The 25,068-nt window shown below is 47.2% G+C and overlaps 1 protein-coding gene across 2 annotated transcripts; it reads left to right on the top strand.

Moving 5' to 3' along the window:
- The first annotated feature begins 2,928 nt into the window (after positions 1-2,928).
- On the top strand, positions 2,929-9,322 carry MYC (MYC proto-oncogene, bHLH transcription factor). 2 transcript variants are annotated; one of them, XM_036890529.2, is made up of 3 exons: positions 2,929-3,513; positions 5,144-5,909; positions 7,001-9,322. In XM_036890529.2, the coding sequence occupies exons 2-3, from the start codon at positions 5,153-5,155 to the stop codon at positions 7,561-7,563; spliced, it is 1,320 nt and encodes a 439-aa protein (XP_036746424.1). In that variant the 5' UTR covers positions 2,929-3,513; positions 5,144-5,152; the 3' UTR covers positions 7,564-9,322. The 2 variants fall into 2 exon arrangements, with proteins under 2 accessions (XP_036746424.1, XP_036746423.1); XM_036890528.2 differs by having other exon boundaries at positions 2,931-3,513; positions 5,141-5,909.
- Positions 9,323-25,068: the final 15,746 nt, after the last annotated feature.

The raw sequence follows: 25,068 nt of genomic DNA, 5'->3' as shown, positions 1-25,068 counted from the left end.
CATAATTTGGTAGTCAGACATTAAGATAGGGCCTATGCCATCTTTAGTAACTTCCAAAAACTGCTCTTTGAAGTCAAGCTAGACCTACTATTATCCTTATTTTTGATCAATTGGTTCGTTTTGTGTTTTCCTGTTTTTGTTTTTGTGTTTTGACCCTGTGGAGCACCTCCAGCAGAGAGTTCCAAAAGTGCCAGATTCCTGGGAAACCACCTAAGAGGCCTCTTCCAGGAAGGATGTGCAAGTTGCCAAATTTCCTGAGGGTTTATCTAGGTGATCAGGCTCTGTCAGGCACCCTTCTCTCACAGAATCCTACTTGATATACTCACACCTAGTAAGTATGCTATGTAAATTTCTCTCACATTTACTTCGACCTTTATTGCTCAGTTGTTTTGGTATGAAAACTGTTTATTATAATGCTCCGTTAAATATTTTTTCCCCTCGGAATCTCAAGTGGCACCCGCCCCCCATCACTATCAAAACCTCTGACTATCGTTCACCAGCCCAATTTAATTGTTAATAAAACGAAACACCTTTCGCCTCCCACTGTGCCTAGCCTTACCCAGGAAATACAGTGCCTTGCTTTAAAACTTGGTGATTAGAAGATGATGGGTTTCTGAGACGGGTGAGCTAAAGCTGTTGCTGCTGAAATTTTTTTCGTGTGCGTACTTGTCAATTTTTTTCACGTTTCCCATCAATGGCATCAGGGTGATGTTCATCGTCAGTAAGTAGTGATCGGTTCATTTTCACCACTGCATATGCGGGTAAAGAGCCGTCTTGGCACCGCTTTTCCCCGCAGTAATTCCTCTTCCTTCCTCTCCTCTGCAGTAGGCTTGAAGGAATCATGAAGAAGGGTTTGGAAACTCTAAGCAGCCGCCTAGTCTTCAGCCTCACAGGAAACCCTGCGTTCGGGACACCCCAGCCCCCACCCGAGCCCCTTCCTCAATTGGCCCAGCGCTCGGGCATCTCGGCTGCCAGTAGAGGGCACGCTTACTTTACTTTCGCAAACCCAGCGCGGGTGCAGCCCGGGGAGGGGGCGGGGGAAAGACGGGCTTTGCAGCGAAACTGTGACTGTGGATTGGTCGCTCTCCGCGTATGCAGCAAAAGCCTAGAGGCTGGAGTCATTTGCAATCCTTAAAGCTGAACTGAGCTGTTCGCCGGATTTGAAGGAAGTTACTTCTCGTTTAACAATTGAACGCTGAGCTGCAAACTCATCGGGTAATAATTTATCCTGAACACAAGCAAGCTCTACACGAGCCCTTCCCCCTCCCGAATTTGTTTCTATTTTGGAATGGGGGGAGGGGTTGGAAAAGTTGCTTAAAATGCTCTGTGGTGAGGACCAGGGAGGGAAAGATTACCTTTGTTTTATTGCCCCTAGTTTTATGCAAAATAGCAAATCCGGAGGAAATATGCGTTATGTATATTAAGCATACATCCACTTAGGGAGCGAAAAAATCATGTGTTGGGCAATATTCTGGGTTGACGTGTACATGAAATGTATAAAGAAGTACGCGGATTACACATAATACACTTTCACTACGGTATTAACAAATTTTAGCGTCAATGAACTAGGAAATTAATGCCTGAAATTCGGCCACTTTTTAGTTGGCTAAAGACTCGCCCAAAAATGGTACGTAAGTAATACTTGGCTCCTCTCCTTTGGTCAGAATCGATCCATTTTGTGTGTGTGTGCATGATCATGATTCCAATAATACAGATGAAATAAAGACCTGTAAAGGAAGTAAACGTCCGGTATGTCCGAAGAGTAAAGAGTTAACGGTTTTCTCCGCCAGGGTCTCTGCAGACTACTCAAGCAGGGTCCACAAGCTCGCCTCCTCCAGGCTCTTGGGAAGTCCGGTCCCGCGGCTCGCGCCCTCCTCCCCAGTATTCTCTCGTCTAGCGCCTTTGATTTCCCCCAACCCTGGGAGCACCAGCCTAGTGCAAACCGGCGCCACAGGACGCGAAAGAGGATTTGACTGAAACCTGGCTGCGGAATTAGGAACTCCGAATGAGAGGCGCGGGGGTAGGAGGGGGTGCAGACCCTCAGAGAGCGGGCGGGGGAGGGTCTTCCGCGGCGCGCGCCCACATGCGCGCTCCTCCCTTATTCCGGCGCTGGAGCACGAAGGATCTCAGGAATTAATGCGTCCTAAGGGAAGAGCCGGCCCCCACCGAGCCCGGGTGTAGGTCTGCGCGGGAGGGGCGAAGGGGGGTGGTCTGCCGCCTTGGCAGCAAATTGGGGGATCATTATGGGTGGAAGGTGCTCAGTCGAGATAGCCGTGCACACATAATGCATAACACCCCCCAACAAGTGCAATGAGTGTTTATTCATAATGTGCTCGGCAAGTATACGTGGCAATGCGTTGCTGAGTTATTTTAATAATTGCAGGCATCATTTATCCCCATCTACACTAACACCCCACACGCACTCAGGGCGCGCGTCCATAAATACCCAGCCTTTCCTCCCGGGACTTATTTTCTAAAGGCTGTCTTTCCCCAGCCTTGGGGAGGCGCTCGTCCGCCCGGACGTGCGTGGCTTGGCCTTGGGTACACTGTGTATCCTCGTTGAAGGCTCAGCTGTTCCGCCTGCAATGATTTAAGCACGAAGAACAAGCATGCGGTTTGTCCAACAGTGTTGCGCCAGAGGAGCAGCAGAGAAAGGGAGGTTTGAGCGGGAGCAAAAGAAAATGGTAGGCGCGCGCGGTTAATTCATGCTGCGCTCTCAGTGTTTACATCCGACAGCTCCGCGCTCGGGAGTGCCAGGCTGAACCGGCCGAGTCTCCTCCCCCGTCCCTCCCTCAGTGGATTGCCCCTCCCGGGTTCCCAAAGCCGAGGGCGGGGGAGAAAGAAAAAAAGATACTCTCTCGCGAGTCCCCGCCCCCCGGACCTTTATATGCGAGGGTCTGCGCGGCCGAGGACCCCCGAGCTGCGCTTCTTGCGGCTGCAGCTGTCGCCGCGGCCGCCGCAGCCCGGCCGCCTCCTGGCTCGCCTCCAGCCTCGGGAAGGGCAGGGCTATTCAGAGGCTTGGCGGGAAAAAGAGAACAGAGGGAGGGATCGTACGTAGCACTATAAAAGCCGGTTTTCTGGGCTTTATCTAACTCACTGTAGTAATTCCAGCGAGAGGCAGAGGGAGCGAGCGGGTGGGCCGCGAGGGTGGAAGAGCAGAGCGAGCCGACGGAGCCGAGCGAGCGGAGCCGTCCTCCGGGCGCCCGGGGAAGGGAGGTCCGGAGTGAAAGGGGGGCCTCGCCTCCGGCCCAGCTGCCTCCTCCCTTCCCGCCGACCCCTGCCAGCGGTCCGCAGCCGCCGCTGCATCCACCAAACTTTGCCCATTGCAGTGGGCGGGCACTTTCCCCTGGAACTTACAACACCCGAGCGAGAACGCGACTCTCCGTACGCAGAGGAGCTCTTCTGCCTCTTTGGGGAGACGCTTCTCCCTGCCGCTGCCTAGACCCGCTCCCCTGAAAGGCGTTCCTCGCCGCTTTTTGGTCGCTGGATTTCCTTCGGGTAGTGGAAAACTAGGTAAGCACCCGGATCTTTTTGTCTTGTAATTTTTTTCTCTGCCGCTCTAATGCCGCGAGGAGCTGAATGCCCGAATGAGGGTATCTTTTCTCCCATTCCTGCACTATTGACACTTTGTCAGAGTAGTTGTGGTAGGTCGGGATAGGGTGGGGACGAATCAGAACTAGATGGGGTATGAGCGGCTTGTCAAGATGGAAAAGGGGAAAAGCAGTGAAAAAACGGGGAGCGTTTTTGGAGCTAATCTTCAGAGATTTTTTGCTTACGTTATTGACGCTGGCCCCCGCCGGTTGGGCATTCTTGCTTTATTACATTAATGGATTTCTGCCTTTCTGGGGGGAGGGGTAAGGGGGGATACTATACTTGGCAGTGGGCAGAAAGCCCTTTGCATCCTCAGCTCTTTGGAATACGGATTAGAAATTGCGTGTGTGAACGAGAGAGCTCCGCAGCCTCTGACTTTTGCCCGTCTCAGGAAGGGCATTTAAATTTCGCCTTACTGCCTTCTGACAGCCGGACAGACACTGCGGCGGGTCCCGTCCGCCGTTCCCTGGGGCATTTCCAGTCCCCCAACCCCCGCACCCCCTGCTCCTTTTAAGAAGTTGGCATTTGGCTTTTTTAAAGAATAATAAAATTAAGGATCTCGTTTTACAGATGTGTTGGGAGTCAGTGTTGGGGAGGCGCAGGCAGAGGGAAACGGAGGCTGGGTGGGCAAGGATGTGTCCAAATGGAGTCACTGACTTGGAGAAAACGAGGGCAAATCTCCGCACCCAGCCTGGGCTCCCCGCAGCCGCCGGTGCCCCCGCGGGTATCCTCGCGCCCCTGAGACGCTGAGGGACGCAGGGAGCGAGGCTCGGGGCTCTTCCAGAACAGCTGCTACCCGCGGCGGGGAGGGGAAGACACCCGGCTAGGGGCGCGGAATCGCAGCAGGGTCTCTGGCGCAGTTGCGGCGCCGTATTGGGTGTTAAAGAGAGGTGCCCCTGTTATTATTTAACACCCACTTTTTATTTATGGGGGGAAAGTGCTAAGGCCCTGCGGCCCAGCTCGCCACAGCAGCGAGAGAAGAAAAGCCGGCCGAGGAAGGAAGGGGGGCGCGCTGGGGGTGGGGATGGAGGAGGCTGGGAGGGGCCGTGGCGCCGACGGAGGAAGGAGCGCGGCGAGGGCGCGAGTGGGAACGGGCGCGGCGCGGAGGGACCCCAGCGCGGGAGGGGGCCGTGCGCGCAGCCGCTCCCGCCGAGGCGTCTCTCGCCTTCTCCTTCAGGTGGCGCAAAACTTTGCGCCTTCGCGTTTAGCAGATTATATTCGCCACTGCCGCCTTCCCGGCCTTGTACAGAGACCAAAGCCGATTTCGATTGCTCCGCGTATGCGGGGCCGACTCGCGGGCCTCGGAAGGTCCGCTGACGCTTGGCGGCTGGTTCACAAAGTGTGTGTCCGAGATAGTGGAGGTCGCCCACAGCGGCCAAGGGGTGCCCTTCTTTTTTTTTTTTTTCTGCCCCCTCCACTAGCCCCTTCGAGGATTGCGCTGGAAGGGGAGTGGCTAGGGATTGCGGCGCGCGCTGCGCGGCGTTAGGCGCCAACCAGGACCCCCTTATTAACTCAAGACTGCGCCTCTTTGTGTGTGTGCCCCCTCCAGCAGGCCGCCGCGATGCCCCTCAACGTCAGCTTCACCAACAGGAACTATGACCTCGACTACGACTCGGTGCAGCCGTATTTCTACTGCGACGAGGAGGAGAACTTCTACCAGCACCAGCAGCAGAGCGAGCTGCAGCCACCGGCGCCCAGCGAGGATATCTGGAAGAAATTCGAGCTGCTGCCCACCCCGCCCCTGTCTCCGAGCCGCCGCTCGGGGCTCTGCTCGCCCTCCTACGTCGCGGTGGCGTCCTTCTCCCCTAGGGGAGACGACGACGGCGGCGGCGGCAGCTTTTCCACGGCCGACCAGTTGGAAATGGTGACCGAGCTGCTGGGAGGCGACATGGTGAACCAGAGCTTCATCTGCGACCCGGACGACGAGACCTTCATCAAAAACATCATCATCCAGGACTGTATGTGGAGCGGCTTCTCGGCCGCCGCCAAGCTCGTCTCCGAGAAGCTGGCCTCCTACCAGGCTGCGCGCAAAGACAGCGGCAGCCCGAGCCTCCCCCGCGGGCCTGGCGGCTGCTCCACCTCCAGCCTCTACCTGCAGGACCTAAGCACCGCCGCCTCCGAGTGCATCGACCCCTCCGTGGTCTTCCCCTACCCCCTCAACGACAGCAGCTCGCCCAAGCCCTGCGCTTCCCCCGACTCCGCCGCCTTCTCTCCGTCCTCGGACTCTCTGCTCTCCTCCGCCGAGTCCTCCCCGCGGGCCAGCCCCGAGCCCCTGGCGCTCCACGAGGAGACACCACCCACCACCAGCAGCGACTCTGGTAAGCTGGGCCCAGTCCTGGCCTGTCAAGAGGGGGCGGCTAGCTTCCCAATGCTTATTGGCGGTTTATTCAACTGGCCACTTTAATTGGCCCTGCCTTTTTCTCTTTTATTTGTAAAGAGAAATGACAGACAGATCAGGAAGGATCTGGGAACTCATTCTCCTTGAACACTGGGCTTTAGGATTCCCTCCCATCCCTCTGCCTAAGACCGCCCCAGCGGCGAGCCCCTTCCTTTCCTTCCCGCCCCTTAGGAATTTCACCTGGGTTTTTAAATCTTATGGCTTATCTGGCAACTCAATTCATTCCCTCTTACCTTTCTTAAGCATTTTAATTGCCCTGTGTTAGGGGGATGGTGTGTGAATTAGAATAAGAGGACTGATCTCTTTGAGAATGAATGAATTGCGTCTCTTCCTTTAACTTCTGACAAGTTGTTAGAATTTAATGAACTAGGGATCAGCTGTGGACAGATGCAGGGCAGCCTCCAGCCTGTGTGCTCTGAGCTAGCCAAAGTGCCTTGAGTGGATGGGCTGAGGAATTGGGATCTTTTCAGCCTATTTTGAACACTACAAAGCAAATCTTTGCCGAAATTGGGCTCCTTTTTTCCTTTGCCCATCCCCTAGGACTTTTGGCAAAGCTTTAAGTTTTGTTTTTCCCTTTTTTGCACTTCCAGTAAAATAGGGAATTGCAAAAGTCATACCAAGAGATTTGCAGTTATCATTTGCAACACCTGAAAGGTTCTTGGTACAGTCACTTAAAAATGGGAGGGAGGTGCTCCGGAATGTGCTTCAAGTTGGGTGTGTCCAAAGCCTTATTAAGTCTTAGGTAAGAATTGGCATCAGTGTTGTATCCTGGTAAATTGTAATTTTCTTGGCCCCTGCCATAAACCCAGCTGACATTCTCACTTTCTGAGACTCTGCCTTCATGGGGGATAAGACCAGGAAGGATTGGCTAATTTGTTCTCTGGGAATAACTTTGTGCCAGGGCCCTCTCTCACATAATGCCTTATATTTGCATAGTATTAATTTAATCTGGTCGTTGATTGCTTTAAGGAAATGTTGCTAACCAGGTGATTTCTATTTCCTTTCTTAAAGAGGAAGAACAAGAGGATGAGGAAGAAATTGATGTTGTTTCTGTAGAAAAGAGGCAGCCCCCTGCCAAAAGGTCAGAATCAGGGTCATCTGCTTCCGGAGGCCACAGCAAACCTCCCCACAGTCCACTGGTCCTTAAAAGATGCCACGTGTCCACCCATCAGCACAATTATGCAGCACCCCCCTCCACTAGGAAGGACTATCCTGCCGCCAAGAGGGCTAAGTTGGACAGTGGTAGAGTCTTGAAACAGATCAGCAACAACCGCAAATGTACCAGCCCCAGGTCCTCAGACACAGAGGAGAATGACAAGAGGCGGACACACAACGTCTTGGAACGCCAGAGGAGAAATGAGCTGAAACGGAGCTTTTTTGCCCTGCGTGACCAGATCCCGGAGTTGGAAAACAATGAAAAGGCCCCCAAGGTAGTTATCCTTAAAAAAGCCACAGCATACATCCTGTCCATCCAAGCAGAAGAGCAAAAGCTCATTTCAGAAAAGGACTTGTTGCGGAAGCGGCGAGAGCAGTTGAAACACAAACTTGAACAGCTAAGGAACTCTTGTGCCTAAGGTGACCTATTGGAGGGAGGAACTGGAATTTCTCTTGAATTCTCACTTGTTGCTAAGGGAAAGTAAGGAAAAGAGTTCCTTCTGACAGAAACTGCAGCAATTCACTGCAAACTGCAGCAATTCACTGCGAATGAACTTCTTTCAAATGCATGGTTAAGTGCAAACCTCACAACCTTGGCTGGGTCTTGGGATTGAAAGGTTTAGCCACAATGTAAACTGCCTCAAATGGGACTTTAGACATAAAAGAACTTTTTTTATGCTTGTCATCCTTTTTTTTTTCCTTTAACAGATTTGTATTTAAGAATTGTTTTTAAAAATCCTGAAGTTTACTCAATTTTCCTGTGTAAATATGGCCATTAAATGTAAATAATAAAGCGTTTATAGCAATTATACAAGATTTCAAACATACTATAAACCATAATTTTTTTTTTATTTAAGTACATTCTCCTTTTTAAAGTTGATTTTTTTCTATTGTTTTTAGAAAAAAATAAAATACCTGGCAAATATATAATTAAGCCAAATCTGAAGTTGTGAGTGTTTTGTTTCTTCTATTTCTTTTCTTTATTCTATTCCCTTTTCATCAATTACAAATTAACAGAATTTGGCTCTTTTAAGGGAGTGAGCTTACAAAGATGGGAAAAGAAGTTATAAGAGAGGACAAGGGCTTTTCTTTGTTAAAATGGGTCTAGGGCCTTACGGTCTTGTAAATTCTCAGGATTATAAAATGCTTCCTGGGGATTTGTGATAAGGGCCAGAGTTGATACTTGGAAGAATGTAAGGTCAGTAGTCTGGAGAGGAGGCAAGGATGGAAGAGGTTAAAGATAACAGTTAAGTACACAAAGTGGTTAAGGACTGAGAGTTGAGAGGATGAAGCCTTCAGGTTGGTTAACCCATGCGGTTCCCCTGCTCCATTCACACCCAGAGGCTCTGCCTACCCACAAAGGTGACGGGAGAATAGGAACCAGCTTTGGCTGCTTGCCCATGACTACCTGTGCCAGTTTCTTTACCTGGTTATCTCATAAGCCCCAAAGGAGCTCTGGGAGGCAAGTTATTAACCCTATTTTACAAACAAGGAAATAAGAAAGGTCAGAGAGGTTACCTAAGTTCTCTGTGGCCATGCAAATAGTCAAAGGCTGAATCCAGGTCCTGTGTTTATCGAAAAACACTTCTCCCATGCCTTAGCTCTTCCTGTGTGTTAAGGACAGAGAGCAAGAATGCTTTTGGTTTGGGGCCTGATAGGCCAACGAAGGAGATCACCAAGCTCAACTACTATGTGCCCAGCATTCTAAGCATTTTCCTTATGACTCCACAGCAAACCTTTCCAGGAGGTACTTTTGATTCCCCCATGAGAGAAGGGGAAGCTGAGGTACATCAAGTGTCATCCACATACCCAAGGTCCACTGATAATGAAAAGCAGAGCTGGGATGTAAACCAAAATCCACTCACCCTGTGCCACACTGCTTCTCCAACAGGCCAGCAAGAACCAGCCTGCTGCTCATGAAAAGGGCAGTTAACCAAACTGGTGGGTTACGTACCTTAAGTTTCAACATTTAGGCCCAATGGGACATCAGTTCCCCTTAATTTGCTTATTTTGTTTCATTTTGTTCTTCACTGTTAAACATTTCCCTTCATGTTGAGAAACCCACAGCTAATTCACTGCTACCTTAGCTATTTGTTGAGATTCTCCAGTTGCTCCTGGGAAGCAGCCAGTTTGGAAATGCTACTGTTCAGATCATAAAATAAAACATACTTAACCTTTTCATGTGAGTCATTATTTTGATAACTATAAACACCCCTTCCTTCCAACCTCTTTCATACACAGACACTCATGGCACGTGCTCATCATTAGAACATGAAAAGGCGTTTTTGAATGTAGATACTATTCATTATAATCCTTTGAAAACCCATGGGCGAACAAGAAACCAGAATGTTGACTACAGAGACAAATGGAAGTTGGTATCACTGTTCTAACTATCTCACTGTCTAAGTCTCAGAGCAGATCTTCACGTCCATCCCTGTACTGTTAGGGATTTTATTCCAGCGTCACCACCCATAAATCAATAATTACTTTTTTGGATCTGACTCCTAGAATAATTTACTCAAGCCCTTAATGTCTTTATCTTGATCCTTTATTTTGGATCCTATGTTCCACCCTAATAGCTTCAAGCTGTCACACCCTATATCCCAAATTCAAAGGGAGATAGAATCCAATGAAGCTGAGCAGTTCAAAGTGTTACCAAAGCCAGGAGGGGATCTTAAAGGATTCGCTCTTTGCCCCTTTGTGACAGGAGTGCAGCCCTGGAGTGACTCACTGGGGAACCGGGAAGGTGTTAGTTTGAATCACATAGTCCAGGCAAGCCCATGGAATAAGAGAAAGTGTTCCTCACTAGGAAAACAGCTGCCCATATTCCACACTTTCAGGAAACAACTTGAGCGAAACAGAGCTTGGCTGTAGGGATGGAAGGGAACTGTTGCAGCTATCTATTACGCACCCCCCTCTTAGGTTTATGCAGCCAGGGAAGGCCTGGAAACAGAACAGACGCCAGCTTCTTTCCAGAAGGTGAGGCTCATCTTGATCCCAGCACAAATTGGCCCTGACAGCCAATCCTGAGAGTCCCCAGCGTCTATGCCATTGTGCACTCTATTTTGTAGATAACGACAATCAAGAATTGGAGGTGAAGGGGAGGAGCTTGTAGTTTCATCAGAAATATATAGGAAGGAATAAAGTAATACTGACTGCCTTTTTACCCAGGACACCATCCAGGAATTAATAATTTCACCAGGGGATTCCTAGGGTGGTTTTGTTTAGGAATGGGACATATAAAGAGGAAGGAAGTGTTCTTTTATACTGCCATTTGGAAGCAACAAAGGAGATCCACATCATAAAAATGATCAACTTTCTAAATGAACAAAATTTCACAATCCAGGCCTAATAGGTCACTCACAGCTAAGGTTTGTAATCGATTCTCTGCTGGTCTTTAAGGCAAACTGGCACAGAGCTTGGGGAAGAGGACAAAAAGTTGTGTTCAGGGGTTTTCTGTAGTTTATTTGCAACAGCCTATGATTGGTGAATAATAACATTTTATTATACACGCTAAGGGCCCCTAAAGCATTTCTTCCCAATAATAATTAACCCGTAAGCTAGAGAGTGCTGACGTACCCCAGAACACTATCTGTAAATGCACTGGTAGCTCCTCTTTTAAGGTCATAGACCGTTACAGGCCTACTTCAAAAGAGAGGGTAGAAACCAACCTAATGCAATGAGAACAGGGACCCATTTAAAAAAATAAAACTAAAAGACAGTAATAAAACTACTGCCCACCAGTGAAGCTGTAGCAATCTATTTTCTCTAGATCCTTCAGGGAAGAATTTAGACTTAATTCCAAATTTAGAGGAAACACCCAAGAATGTTTGCTTTGTTAAACTGTTTTGAGGGGACTCTAAATGACTCTGAGTTGATTTCATGTTTTGCTTTTAATTTCATTTCTTTCAATGTTAGTCTACAGTAGGCTCTTCAGGAAGACACCGTTGAGGGGAACTAGTATTAATCGGATGTAGATCTTCTGAGGGCACAAGGAATGTTCTTTGTTTTTAAACAATGCCTGGGAGCTCAGCCACAATCCGCACTACTTTCTTTTCTCATTGTCACCTGTCATTCCATGAAGGGATAAAACACCCAGTGCATTCAGGGGCCTCCAGGGCTTGGGAAGGAGAATTAATCTTTATTACGCACCTATTATCTGCCAGACCCTCCATCTCACTGGCCCTCACAGCAGCCCAGCTGGAGAGCGAGTGTTGAAGGTGACTGACAGTAGTCAAGTTTGGACAAATTCAATAGCTCTCCCAAAGTCACACAAAAACCAGAAGTAGAAACAGCAATAATAGTAGTTCATGTTTATTAACTACATGCTAAACACTTTACCCGTGTTATCTTATTTCATCCTGAAAGCAACTCTTAGGAGGTAAATTCATCTCTTAGGAGGTAAATTACACATTAGGAGACTGAACTTGAGAAATTCAGTGATTTACCTACATTCACAGAGCTGGAAAAATGGTAAGAGCAAGAATGATTTATCATTCATAAATATTTATTGAACACCTACTGTGTGCCCACACTGTGCTGGGGGTGAGAAAGATGCTAAGAAACACAAGATAGATAGGGTCCTAGCCCTGCATCACCTACCAACTAATGGAGGACAAAGAATACTGGCAATTAGACTATAAAGAATTTTACAAACACTTTTAGAATGCTTACTATATAGCAGAAGCTCTGGGAGCTGCTGAACACCACCCCCACCACCCCACCATGTCCCCCAGGGAAAACAGAATCAAGGCTGGAGCCCAAGAAATAGTGGAAGAGGAACAAAGAAGGAGGCATTATCAGAGGGATGGAAAGAAGCTAGGAGAAACTGGTAACTGAAGCCCCTCCATCAGAAATGTTAAAAACAAGAGTGCAGCAGGACGCGCAGAGAATGGTCCATTGGACTTAACAATATGGAGGCATCTTCTTGACCACACCTCTTCCCCAGCAGGACAGCAACCTCATCGACCCAAGGCCCTCCCTTTCCTTCGTTGTCTTCATTCATCCATCACTTGAAACAGCTGCTTGATTACTTCCCCAGTACCTTGCCTTCTCCGGGAGTTCCCAAAGTACAATTCCTGATCCATCAGCACCAACACCATCTGTGAATTTGTTACAATTAAAACACATAGTTCCCCTGAATTAGAATCTCAGGAGACAGGCCCCAAGAAACTGTGTTTTAACAAGCCCTCTAGGGCTTGAAAAAGTTTGAGATCCACTGCCTTCCCCATCACTGCACCTCAGTAATCTTTCTAAATCACAAATATGAGTATGCCCTTCCCCTGCTTAAAGCTCTTCAGAGGGTCGCTGCTACCCTCCAGATGAAGTTCAAAGCCATCCTACACCTCCACGGTCATCCTCCAGACACAAGCTTCTGCTTACTTACAGGTCTTGGCACTCCAGCTTCCCTGCATCTTATAAGACTTTGCAGACGTTTTGCCACCTCTGCCTAAAACACTGCTGGCCACCATTCTTCCATCTACCAACCCTGAGCCCTCAAGCCTGGGATGCTCTTATTCATCCTGCATGGATGAATGTGTTCTAGTATTTGCTGACCACTAGACAAGTTTCCTTAGGAGACTGGGATTGCCTGCCCACACACTCCTCACTCTTTATGGAAATCACTTGCTTTGCCTTGAGGAATGGAGCCACATCGGTCCTGTTCATCGATGATTCCTCACTCAGTGTCAATATAAATGCTTGTCATCAAACAGCAATTTCACAACTCCGTGAGGAATGGGGGAATGAAGAGCCATTTTAATGGTGTGATGGGCGTTGAAAGTGAGTAGGCGGCAAAGTGGAAACCTCAATAACCTTTCCAAGAAGGGTGGCTGGGAAGATAAGGAAGACTTAGTTTAGACATAGCCACTGAAGACAGGATTTTTATTTGCTTTAATTTCCTTGATGGATTTTGATTTTATCTTACTGAAGATTAAAGAATTAGTTTGTACGCTGATGGGATGAAGCTGGAAGGTGGAAACATTGAAGATACAGGAGAAAAGGGGCGACGTAGCCAGATGTAACCATCTCAGGGGCAGCTCCCATCTTTGTCTGGTACTGACCACATCGCCTGGAACTCAGCTGTGTGGAATGTGAGCTGAAGTGAGAGGGCCATGCATTCCTGATACCCCAGAGAGTGATTCCTCCCGGCAGTGATGTCTAGGCCAGACCAGGTCTCTTCTTCCAGGTTCCCCGAGCCGTCTGCTCTTGCCCTGTCATAGGCCGTATTCATCTGTGAAGAGATGATCTGTCTGATTCTTTCTCCATTGCTAGATTAGACTCTATAAACTCCTGGAGGACAGGGACTGATTTTCTCCTTCATCACTGTACCCTGTAGGGCAGGTATGGTGTTTAGTATATAAAATTGTGTTGAATGAAGGGATTATGGTATCAACAAACAAATGAATGCATGAGTGTATCTGCATATACTTTAAGTTTCTACTTCCTGGAGCTGTTAATCTTTATCACTCCATTTAGTGCTATGCTCTGGGCTCAGCTCATACCAAATCTGATACCTCCAGTGTCTACCTAATTCATTCCAGACAGCAGAAGCCTCAGCAGCAAGCAGACCTCTGAGTCTATCAGTCAGCATCTCTAGGTTATAAGCAACAGAAACTCATCTTTAACTGGCAAACACACACACACACAAGTGTATATATATTAGCTTATGTATGTCCACAGAAGACTGGATCTAGGCACTTAAACAGTAACCTTAGGATTCTTTCCACGTCTTCATCTCAAAGAGGATCTCCTCACCTAGGGCAAAGATGGACACCAGCACTATAAGTGGAAAGGATTCTGGTTGGTGTCCTGAGATGACATGCCTAAGGCTGGTAGATTAGCTTGGTTCCCAGCCCCACGCCTGTGGCAGAGTTGTGATTGACATCCATATCAGGTAGGGGGGAGAAACAATTTCTAAAAGGAAAAGATGGGTGCACAAAAAAGACAGGTGTTCCCTAAATTGACTCATTTGGGCAATCGTGGTGCTAAGCTCCTCAGAGCTGTATAGAAGAACCCAGATGTTTTAAAGACCTGACTGATTCTCAGAATTGCCTGAGGATCTTTTTATAAAACAGAGATTCCTAGAGTCCACCTCAAGCTACGAAACCAGAATGTCAAGAGGGTAGGGCCCAGGATCCTATATATTTTTTTATAGTTCTGAAAGTAAGAGGGAGGAACAAATAGGTCTGGGGACTAATGTTATGGCTGAGAACAGCTGGCTTCTGAAGTCCCTCAGACTTGAGTTTCAATATGACTCTGCTGCCAGCTGGCTGTGTGACCCAGAGCAAGCGACTTTGCCACTCTGAGCCTGACTCTCCCGGTTTGGAGAAGGAAAAGGAAATACAGGGATGGCTGGCAATACGTGAGAATTACACCTCTCTGCCCAGGCTTTCGAGGAATTAAACGAGGAGTTCTATGAGAAATGGTCCAGCACAGGTCCAGTAAATGAGAATGTCCTCTTCGCCTTTCTCCTCTCTCGCCCTCTGCTTCTCCCTCCTAAATACATCTTGTCTCTGCCCACATGTCTCCTTGCCTACACCCACCGCCCTCCTTCCTTCTGCCATCATCTTTGCCTGGGTCTCTACAGTAGCTCCTCACTGCCTCTTATCTGGTCCCCTCAAAGGCGTAGACATAGCCTTTAAGAGATGGCTGATCAGATCATTCCCTGACGTGTAAGAATTTAGTGGCTCTCCTCACTCTGACTATAAAGTACAAATACCTTCCTACCTGCTCATGATCTGCCCCCAGCTTACCTGTGCAGCCTGCTGCCACACCACTTTCTCTGATACGGGCTACAACTTTGCATTTTTTTCCGAAGTTCTAGGGGCCTTGTTTCCTCTGGATCTCTGCTCTTGCTCTTCCCTCTTCCTGAATAATGTTTTTCATGCAGCCATCCACCATGTCTCACTTTGAATGTCGCCTCTTCAGGGAAGCCCTCCCTGATGTCTGCTCCCTTGGATCTCTTTTCCATGCGTACCTGGTTCACAGTAGCTATTAACAAACCTTCTCATTTACAAGGTTATCCACCAGTTTTATCTTATATCACAATATCCCCACGAAATGAAAGCACTTACTTTTTCATCACACCCTTCAGGATACTGAGAATTAGAGTCATCAGCTAACTTTCTCAAGGTCATATAGCAGGGCAGTGTCAGGGCAGAGATTCGGCCCTAGGTCATCTGACTCCATGTCACCAGGTTTTTCTCCTTCCTGCTGCCTCCCATCTACCACACTAAACTGAACTTGCCCGCATCCTCCTCTTGCTTCCCCACTGAATTGGAGTTTCTTGCTTATCTGTCTTGATATCTCTAGACAATGACTGGGCACATAGATGGGACTCAATTAATGGTGCTAAATAAATGCAGGCAACACACTCATGTGCTGAGATCCATGGCCAGAAAGAGACTGGCGATAACTCTATGTCCAAATGAGTTGCTCCCATCAAGCTGCTTGAGGGTTTAGACATGGGATATGTGACATAGAGCTGGAGACAGTCTTAACCTTGGCTTTCTAGATGGAGCCCCTAAAGAAGACACAATCTTTCCAAGGGCCCTCTACTCATCTTTGGATGAATTGGTTCAAAATCTCAGGTCTTTTGAGATAAAGGATTTGTTTCCTTTCCTTCCCTGAATCCAGGATGATCTACTAAACTAGAGGCAATGCACCACTGAGATGGACCTTCCAACCTGGTCCAGTTCCCAAGCCCATGCCAGATCTCATCCTCACCCCCAGACTGCCCCAGTCAAACAAATATTTATTGAGTACCTCCTACACACATGGTCAGCACCAATGTGGAAGAAATAGATTCAACAATCTAGTAGAGAAGTGTGACATCGAACAAGTATTTACACAAAAAATTCACTAAGTAAACTCAAGGGTCCAAAGTTGTGTGGTGTACAAGGAGAGAGCATTATGGGGGCATCTGACAACCTAGGGGTTCAGGGGAGGTGTGCAGCCAAGAAAGACATGGCTGGTGGGTGTGAGTCAGTCGAACCAAATATTCTGAGACCCTGCTAAGGGAGAGAGGGAGACGTGCTCAGGGAACTCACAGCAAACCAGAATGGAAGGAGCAGAGAGGACAAGAAGAACATCGCTGCATGAGACCCAGGGTGTGGGCTCTGAGCCAAATCATTCAGGGATGGGACTGTTGAAGGGGTTTGGATTGCTGTCTAAGGAGACTCTGCACTGGGGGAAGTTATGTTATTCCCTCATGTTTACCTAGTTCCTCTGGGCACGGAGGCACCATCCCCAGGGCCTTGGGCTGTGGTCAAGTTAACAGTCATAGCGCTGAGTATCGGTACACTGGATTTTCCACACTACCATTGTCTGAACCCACTGTATTCCATACTTTTGTTTATAACACAGATCATAAGTCTGGACCAGGTAATCACAAATATTTAAGTTCTTTCCAACTGGGATATAGCAATAATAATAAAACTAATTACACTAACATTTATCAAGTCTTTTCTGTGGGCTAGTAATGTGCAAAGAAATTCAAACACATGTGCTCCCGTGCATCTTCATGACAATCACATGAATAGGAAACTATAATTATGCCCATTTTATAGATGAGAAATTGAAGCCCCAGTATGCTCCACTCCCCAGCCTGACTCCTTACCTGCCGTACCATATTGCTAGGAGCCTTTAGAAAGTCCTGAAGCCTCAAAAAATTGATGGCTTGTGCCAGTGTAAGATATTTTAAGGCTGTTTCGGCTACTTTGAAATGCAAACAACATGTCCTGAGTGACCCTGGAAGCTATGATGAAACACTGCAGAAGTGCTCCACGATGTATGGGGGTCTCTCCAAGACCCATGGGGGTCTCACCACGGGGGGAAGAGAGCTGGCCATGAGCCTCAGCTCCTGTACATCACCAGACGTGTTCAGGTCAGCTAGGCATCCTGAGGGTGTTTCTCCAGGAGCCTGGCAGACCCCCCCAACCTTCTTAACAAATGAAGCTATCATTTTCCTGGCCTTCCAAATGTCCCTCCCAAGCACTGAGACTACTGCCTTTTCCACAGTACAGTTGAAAAATGATCCTGGAATGCTTTCCTGGCTGACCTGTGGGATTTCACTCCAGGCCTCCCACCAGCAGTCCACTCTTCAGAAACTGCTCTCTCACTTGAAGAAGTCAGTCACTTGTGACCACTAGGAAGGAGGTTTAGACATAAGGAAATGAGAGATCAGAGCAGTGGGAGCTGCCAGGGGTCAGAGAACATTCTGGATGAAAAGGACCCTAATGTCACATAAGCTATCTCATTTGGCAAATGAACCAGTTGAGGTCCAGGCAGAAGAAAAGCTGAAGACAGAGAACACAGACATTCAGAAGTAGGTTGGGATTGGAATGTGAGCCTCTTAGGCCCACTATTAGGAGCCCTGTGGCATTAGGGGTGCAGACACCTTTTCCTCTTCTTTGAACAATGTACTCCCATCTCCTCTTGGAGTTTCCCCTTACCCAGTGTGGGTGGTCTTGGTAGTCCCAAGGAGTGTCGGGCCTCTTCTAGCTACAGAGATACCCAGGGAGACTAAGCAAACATTTTCTCTCCTGACTTTGCAAGACTTAGAGTTATAGCTGGAGTGACTCAAGGACAGAACATAGAAGAGCAAGCATATTCTTTCCCATCACTGCCCCTAGAGAGAGAATGACTTGTCTGGGTCTCTGGAAGATTGGCATTGCCTGTATCAGGCCTGCCCCAAGCCTGACTTCCCAGGTCTCCTTCAGTTCTGGGAACTCTCCGATATCCTTCTAGAAAATTCTATTTAAGATCAAAACAGTCATTAGAAGTTTCTGTTTCTTCCTTCATAAGATTGTATATCAATGATACCTTAATTTAAAAAAAGAAAAAAAAACAAGTTTCTGTTTCTTACAAATAAAAAGCCCTAAAGCCCTGAATGATGGGGCATTTAAGTTTCCCCCATTCTATCACACTGCCTTGTTCTGAGGCAAGACAGCGATCTTTAAAAAAAAAAAAAAATGGCCGAGAGACAGGAAAGCGAGAGCCATAACAAGGTATAAACACAATCAAATTCTGGGCAGCAACATCTGCGATGTGTCTCATTGTATCACTGGCTGCATATTTTGTTCTTTGATTATCTACAATTAGGGATAATTTGTACTGGGGTTGGGCTCACTGACACAGCTGATAGCAGGCTGTCTGAATATTGTGGTGTCTCTGCTCTTGCTGTCTGCAAGTACTTCCTCCTATCAAACCCAAATAAACTCTGCATAGCTTAAGCACAATTCTTAGATTTTTTTTTAACTTCCATTAAACAAACAAAAAAACACCCCTTCTATTTAAGAAATCATTATTTTGTGACAGGTATTGTGCCAAGGGTTTTATCATTTCAACAATTTTATGGATTGTTCAGATTTGTGGCACTCCTATTAATGTATATTATATGTGTAACTAATTAGTGCAAAATATTATTAATATTTTTAATGTTGCACAATTATTAGTTCATTGCATCTGAGGAAAAAACTGGCCCTCAGAGATGGGGGTGTGAAGGTGTGGTAAATGAATTGCCGAAGTCACATAGCTAATAGGTGGTGTATCTTGGATATAAACCCAGTTTGGTCTTGCTCCGGAGGCCTTGCTCTAAAACCCTTCACTGGATTGCCTGGCAATAAGTCAGAGATACCCCGTGCAATTAGTTCTCAATCAGGGAACCCCCTAAGGAAGCAAAGCTGAGTATCAGAAACTCCAGGGAAGTTGTTTGCAAAACATTTCACAGCATATAATTCCATATTTGAAAAGTAGAAAATAAGGCCCATCCCAATTATTATTGTTTTTTTAATACAAACCAGGACAGCTTTGAGAGTGTAGGTGGCTGCTGTGAATGAGTAGGTCTGGTGCCCCCAGGCACCTGGGTACATATGATCACCATTTCACAGGTGAGAAAACTAAGCCTCAGGTAGATCTCAGAGCACACAAATGGTAGAGTAGTAATTCAGACACTGAAAAAAATAATGGGGGCATCCAACATTCCTTGGGATTTTTCTGGGAGTCCACGTTTTCTTCCAATCTTTTCAAACCACAATCAATACTCCCTTGCGTCGGGAAGCCCTTCCTGATTAACTGCAGCTGATTCTGCACCCTCCAGGTCTTCCATTACTTGCTTTGTACTGCCCTTTATTAGTTTTCTCTTGATTATAAACTTCTTGTGCTCTTCCAGGTGTGTGTGTGTGTGTGTGCACACGCGCATGCACACAGGCAGTCCTTGCTTCTTGATGTTCCATGTTCACTGAAACTAAACATCAGTTCCCACAGAATGTGCAGAGTGAGGGCCTAGTTCTGATAGGCATGACTTTTTGTCCACACAGCACCTTCTCTCAGTTTTTTTCTTATGATGACTTATTAGCTTCCCAGGGCTAATAACAAATTTCCCCAAACTGGGTGATTTATAACAACAGAAACTTATCCTCAGCGGTGTCAACAGGGCCCTGCTCCCTCTGAAGGCTCCAGTGGAGGATCCTTCTTGACCTCTTCCTAGCAGCTGGTGGACGCTGGCAACCCTTGGCATTCTTTGGCTTGGAGATACGTCTCTCCAGTTTCTGCCTCACCTTCATGAGGCCTTCGTCCCTGTATTTGTGTGTATCTCTGCATCTCCTCTCCTCTTTTAAGGACATGAGTCATTGAATTAAGGGCCCACCCTAAATCAGTATGACCTCATGTTAACTAATTATAACTGCAAAGACACTATTTCCAAACAAGGTCACATTCTGAAGTTCCTGGGGGACATGAGTTTTGGGGGACACTATTCAGCCCACTGCAGAGGGTTTGCATTTATGATATAGCTCCACTCCACTCTCAGGGCCTAAAAGGGAGTACACACAGTAGGCCCACAGCAGTCCTGGCTGGACCTACTTCAGAGTGCAGGGCTAAGCAAAGGCAGCCATGAGTTCCCTTCCCAGGCGGCAGCTTCTCTCTACTTCCAGCCCTCTGTAGAGCAAGCCACTCCCAAGCCCCCTTCCTTCCCTTCTTGCGTGGCTGCCTCTTTCTGCTTCTCACCCACCCTAGCCTCCTCTTTGCTTTCCTTCTTCCTCCCAGGCAGGAATGGCTGGACTGACAGGCAGTTCCGGGAAAGCGAGTATATTTGCATGCATTCCGGAGGTGAGGAAATACCTCCCCAGCGGAGGGCCTCTGTTCTCCTCCCTTCAAGCCCCCTCACCCCACCCAAGCATTTCATTACTCTGTGCTTGCGGGGTACAAGGCTATGAGTGTCCCGTGGAAAGCCGAAGTAAATTGCCAACCCTTAATCAGATCGCCTCTCTTAACCACACACCCTTCCGATTTTTTTCTCCAGAAGTCCCACGTGCACGTTTCCTCACTGCAAGCACTGCCTGCGTCTTCCTCTTTCTTCAGCTTCTGGATGCCAGATCACTTTTTCTGATTAAAAATTAGTAGCGTGTTGTCACTCAATGAGCTTTGACTGTGTGCCCGTAGTGTGCCGAACACTTCACACACACTGTGTCCCTCGTTCTTGAGGTGATTTCCATCGGACAGATGAGAGCACTGTCGTTAGCCACTGGGGTTCGCCCAGGGTCACACAGCTAGTTCAAAGTGGAGCCAGGATTTGAACCTATGTCCGTGTGGTTCCACAGCACTTTCTCTTCCTCACACCAGCGTTATGAAAGGGACTTTTGGATGTTTTCTTTTTCAAACTGCTTCTCAGCCAAGCTTCCTGAAAACATATAAGACCATTGAGTACGATCTGTCATTAAAGAATTAAGCAGACTCTTCACATTTCCCAACTCCTCTGAAATCACTGTGGGGTGGGGTTGCTGTTAAAAGGGAACCCTGAACACAAGTGTCAGCCTGCAGATCATTATCAAAGATTCTCTTGGAATCAGTTTTTCTCATAGCAGCTGCTTTGGGCTTCTGGGTGCAATATCTTAAGCTCTAAAATGCAAACTTCTCACGATTTCAAAAAGCTTCTTTTTGGCAGGTTTCCACTGAACTTGATTCAGCATGCTCTGTTTGCTGAGGACAAGTCCCGGTGTGTCCTCAAATCAGTCAACTCACAGCCTCCCATACCCAGCCACCCAATCCTGGTAGACATCTTGCAGTTTCATGAGCAAAGCCATTCCCTCCTGCCTTTGCACCTGCTGTTCCCGCCACTGAACACCTAGCCCTGATCCCCACGATTTGCCAGCGAGTTTGTCCTTCAAGGCAGCATAGCATCCAGGAAGGCATTTACCCACCTGTCCCACTCTAGAAGAGCCCTCATCTGAACCCTAAAGCAAGCCCTGATGACTCACACACAGGGTAGCAGGCGGGGAGGGGCTTTAAAATGTGGTCTTGGCCCCAATCTACTAAGGCAGGATCTCTAGGGTGCAGCATGGGAAACATGCCTCTGAACAAGTTCTCCCCGCACTTGGGAAGATGTCCTAGGCCGAACTTCCCAGAACTGAGTCACTGCTTCATCTCCTAAATATTTCTCCTATACTTAAAAAAAAAATAAAATTAACATTCGCTTGTCCCCAGTGTTCTAGGCACTGTGTGTATTTCACACTATCAACTCACACAAGGGGCAGAGCAACCCTCCTGAGGAAGATACTCTTATGTATCCCTGTTTTTCAGATAAGGAAACTTGGGCACAAAGAGGTTAAGAAACTGGTCCCCATTTACTCACCTGTAAGTGGCAAAGCTAGCTTATTGGTGGATTCCTTTCTTTATGTCATCCCATTTATTAAATAAAAAAAAATATTTAATTTCAATGTAAACTTTATGAGGGCAGGGATCATCAGCTGTTTGTTCACTCCTGGACACTCAGAGGCTAGAACCGTGCCAGGCGCAGAGTGACCATCACTATGTGTTTGTGGAATGAATGAATGAAAATGAAAACGTTTAACACAGCATTGAAGTGTTGTTTATTTTTTTTCTCGTGTTCACTAAAACTACATGGACATAATCTACTATGATTAAAAAGTGTCCAGCCTAAAATCTCATCCTGCTCCTGTACTGGTGGTACCTCTGTCCCACTTTGGAAAGCCGTTGGCTCAAGCTTACCTCTTTCTTAGCACCAAACACAGTAAGTGGTAATTTTCTCTTCCAGACTGCAAGCTCCCAAAAACAGGGACTGGATTTATTCATTTTTGCATCCCTGTGCTGGGGTGAATGTCAAGTACTGCATTCTTCATTCCTGCCAGAGGGAACTGACTTTAGAGTTGACAAAATCTAAATCTTTTCAAATCCTTTGAGATCTGAGAGGAGGCAATAGGACTAAATGATGGCACGGAATAACAGCGCAAAGGAAGCCGGGGTTAATGCCCGCTAAAGGGAGGATGTCCAGACTGGAGTTGCTGGGCCTCGGGGGACCTAAACTCCACTGCGGGCTGACCCTTCCTACCCCGGAGACAGTCAGCTTCTTTGAGCTAATGGCCCTTTCTCAGGCTGTAAATTTCTTGCAGATAAAATTCATGTCCTTCTTGTTACACGCTGTCTTCAGAGCCTGCTTAGTTCCTGGCTTATAGAAGATGCTCTATAAAAGCTGTGGGTTGAATAAATAAATGAATGAGAAACTGTTAAATAGTTCTAATGAGAGAAGTATAGCATGCTTACCCCTCACTTTCCTGTTTCTATAATCTCCTGTGGCTCTAATATTTCCATCTAAAACGTGTTTGTGAAAGGCAGTTTGGCTGGAAAGGCTGACTTGAGGTTGTGTGAGAAGAGCATTTTGCATAAGCTGGAAAAATAATGATTAGCCACATGAAAGGAATGGGATAGTGAGGATTGCCAAGGAGAAGAGTCTATGTCCAGCCCCACCCCAAACCCCAGTAGGCACCTGAACTCCCATCTCCTGCTGTTAAATTCCGGGGTTGCTACGGTGACCTCACCAGCTGGCATGAGCTCCAGCTCATTATTCTGATTATTGGGTCCGCTTTGGATGGGATGCCAGCGAGAGTATCACAAGCTAGTGACAGGGAGGCAGGAAGGAAGTCTATGGCAATTAAACTTTCCTTGGTACCCAGCAGCCAAGCCCAACGCATACAGGAAAGACCCAGGCCAAGGCTGCCAAGAGCCGAGCAGTGAGGAGAGTGTGAAGAAACAGAACTTAAGAAAGCACAGAAGGTCCTCTCTTTGCCTGGAATACCCAGTTTTAGAGGGTATCCTGGTTGGTGTGACAGCCGGGCAAGTGGGAAAAAGAACAAGAAGGCTGATGGTCACACATCGGATCAGCAGATGAATTAGATGCTATGTTAAGTCCTTTCCAATCCTGAGGCTCTCGATAGAAAGGTGAGTGTATACAACAGCATTTAATCACTAGCTTGACGGTTTCTTTGCATTAAAAAAGTGAGTCATCAACTTCTAACATGTCAAAAGGTCTGCAAAGGGCCAAGGGATGAGAAGGAAAGGAGGGGAGAGAGACAACAAGAAATGGAAGTAGAGTGTTTACTACCAGCCAGGTTAGACCCATTCATATGTACGAAGGGATATTAAATTATCTCCACTCAGTGGGTGTAGCCCATTACGAATGCCCTCCCGTATCTGAGGAAGTTTAGACAGGTTGGATTTCATGCCCAAGGTCACCCAGCAAGTGGGCGGTAGAATTGGGATTTGACAATATGTCTGTCTGACAGCACATCTGATGGTGGCGGGCAGCCTCTAAATGGCCCCCAATAACCCTCACCTTCCTGATACTCACATCCTTGTGTAATTCCTCTCCTTGTGTAGTGTGGGCTGGACCTAGTGACTCGCTTATAGCAAATACAGTAAGGCAAAAAGCAATGGGACATCACTTCGGAGGGCAAGCCAACAAAGGCTGTGGCCCCCTCTGGGTACCTTCTGTGCTCTTCCTTAGATCACTCACTCTGCGGAAGGCTGTTTGGTAAGGCTGCGCAAGTAGAGGTCCCTGTGGGGAGGGACCAGTGTTTCCAGTCGGCAGTCAGGCAGGGCCCGAGGCCTGTCAAAAGCCACGTGAGCAATCCAGAAGGGAGTTCTCCCCACGCCCAGCCTTGAGATGATTGCAGCTCTGATTGGTCCCTTGAATGCAACCTTGACAGAGACCGTGAGCCACAACCACTAGCTAAGCTGAGTGCAGATTCCTGGCCCAACAAAACTGTGATACAATAAATGTTTATTGTTTACCTTCACTAACAGTGGGGGTTATCTGTTACACAGCAATAGATGACTAATATACCCATTTTAAAAAATTACTCCATTGAGATAGTGATTAGTTTTGTTCACCAAATATTTCCAGTTCTCCCTCCTTCTGGACGTGTCCACATGTAATCACTGCTAAGTGTGGCCAGACAAAGAGTAGTTGGATGAACTTCCCTACCCGCTCAGTTGAGTGTGGTCATATGACCTGCTTTGGCCAATGAAATATGAGTGGATTATTATGCCATGTCTGGGCAAAAGTTTTAAGAGACAGCATACAAGTCACTCTGTACCTCTTTTCCTGTGCAGCAATCGTGGAGGTAGAGAGAGAGAGCCTCTTCCTCTGGGCTCCTGGCTGAGGATGACACAGAGCAGAAACACCCAGGAAATACAGGATAGACATAAACTATAAGATATAAACCTTTTTGTGACAAACCTCTTAAATTATGGAGTTGTTCATTATCGCAGCACGAATTATTGCAGTCATGTGATGTCACAAAGTAGGGATGTCTGTAAGGATCATTGCTGACCATACATAACTTTATAAGAATATGTGGAGTAACTTTTTGTCTCAGTGCCAAGATATGTCTCTTTTTTTTAGAGACAGAGAGTATAACCTTAAATTTAATGTACTTATTTTAAGCTGTAGGGGCCCTAGGGAAAAAAAATGACTGATGCCATTTCCCTTCTTGCCTTGGCTGCTAGGAAGCTTAGAGTCAAATTAATGTCTATCTGAGCAAGTCTATAAGACTTTCTGGCCCTTAGGTTCAGTACTAACCTTGTCGGTGGCTTCATTCTAGTTTTCTTATCATTTCCCCCTTTCT

The sequence above is a fragment of the Manis pentadactyla genome, chromosome 3 (assembly GCF_030020395.1).
Source record: "Manis pentadactyla isolate mManPen7 chromosome 3, mManPen7.hap1, whole genome shotgun sequence".
Lineage (NCBI taxonomy): Eukaryota > Metazoa > Chordata > Mammalia > Pholidota > Manidae > Manis > Manis pentadactyla.
The sequence above is the reverse complement of the archived record's forward strand: the minus strand, read 5'-3'. Positions and strand labels throughout refer to the sequence as shown.

Bases quoted from the DNA above. Each gene is read 5' to 3' on its own strand.
- MYC (XM_036890529.2), top strand. From the start codon at position 5,153: ATGCCCCTCAACGTCAGCTTCACCAACAGGAACTATGACCTCGACTAC. The intron at 5,910-7,000 runs GTAAGCTGGGCC...CCTTTCTTAAAG, and splicing joins CACCACCAGCAGCGACTCTG to AGGAAGAACAAGAGGATGAG.